Genomic DNA, 564 nt, shown 5'->3' with positions numbered 1-564 from the left:
CCAGCATCGCGCCTGTCATGGAGCTGGCCGACAGCTCCGCCCTGCTGCCCTGCGACCTGCTGAGCGACCAATCGGAGGACGAGATGCTGCCCTCGGAGGACGAGGGGCTGTCGGTGGTGGAGTGAGTGTCACCCGGGGGCGGTGGCTGTGAGGTCCTGGGTGCCCAGGAAGAGGCGGGCAGCAGAGGTGCACGGGCTCCAGTGTGGGGCAGTCCTGTGCCGCACCCACCCTGTGTGCCGAATCCTGGCTCCCAGGCAGCTTCAGGGGGGCCTTGTTTAGCTTTGGGGACCCACCACCCAGACACCACGCACGGCCCCCTCGGGGGCTCCTCGGTGTGGTCTGCAGAGGCCACAGAGGGAACCCTGGGCCCTGGATGAGGTGCCGTCCAGGCCTGGCCGCCGGCCACTGGCCTGGTTCCGGACAGACAGGCGGTGCCCTGACAACCGGGCCACGGCCACTGGCCTGAACATCTCTTCCTCCCAGCCGGGCCCTCGCCACGGCCACTCTCCGCTCCTGGCCTTCGTGGCCGGGGTGCAGTGTGTAAGGACAGACTGGCCGCGGGGG

General features: G+C 69.9%; 1 protein-coding gene across 1 annotated transcript in view; it reads left to right on the top strand.

Moving 5' to 3' along the window:
* The window catches only part of KCNT1 (potassium channel, sodium activated subfamily T, member 1), a 43,966-nt gene that overhangs the window by 19,814 nt on the left and 23,588 nt on the right, over nucleotides 1-564 (top strand). The window contains exon 18 of the mRNA XM_014529664.1: nucleotides 5-121. Coding sequence (XP_014385150.1) covers nucleotides 5-121 — 117 coding nt within the window. The remainder of the gene's footprint in view (nucleotides 1-4; nucleotides 122-564) is intronic.

This window comes from Myotis brandtii, unplaced genomic scaffold (genome assembly GCF_000412655.1).
Source record: "Myotis brandtii unplaced genomic scaffold, ASM41265v1 scaffold691, whole genome shotgun sequence".
Classification (NCBI taxonomy): Eukaryota; Metazoa; Chordata; class Mammalia; order Chiroptera; family Vespertilionidae; genus Myotis; species Myotis brandtii.
Note: the sequence above shows the minus strand (reverse complement) of the source record. Positions and strands in the feature narration are given on the sequence as shown.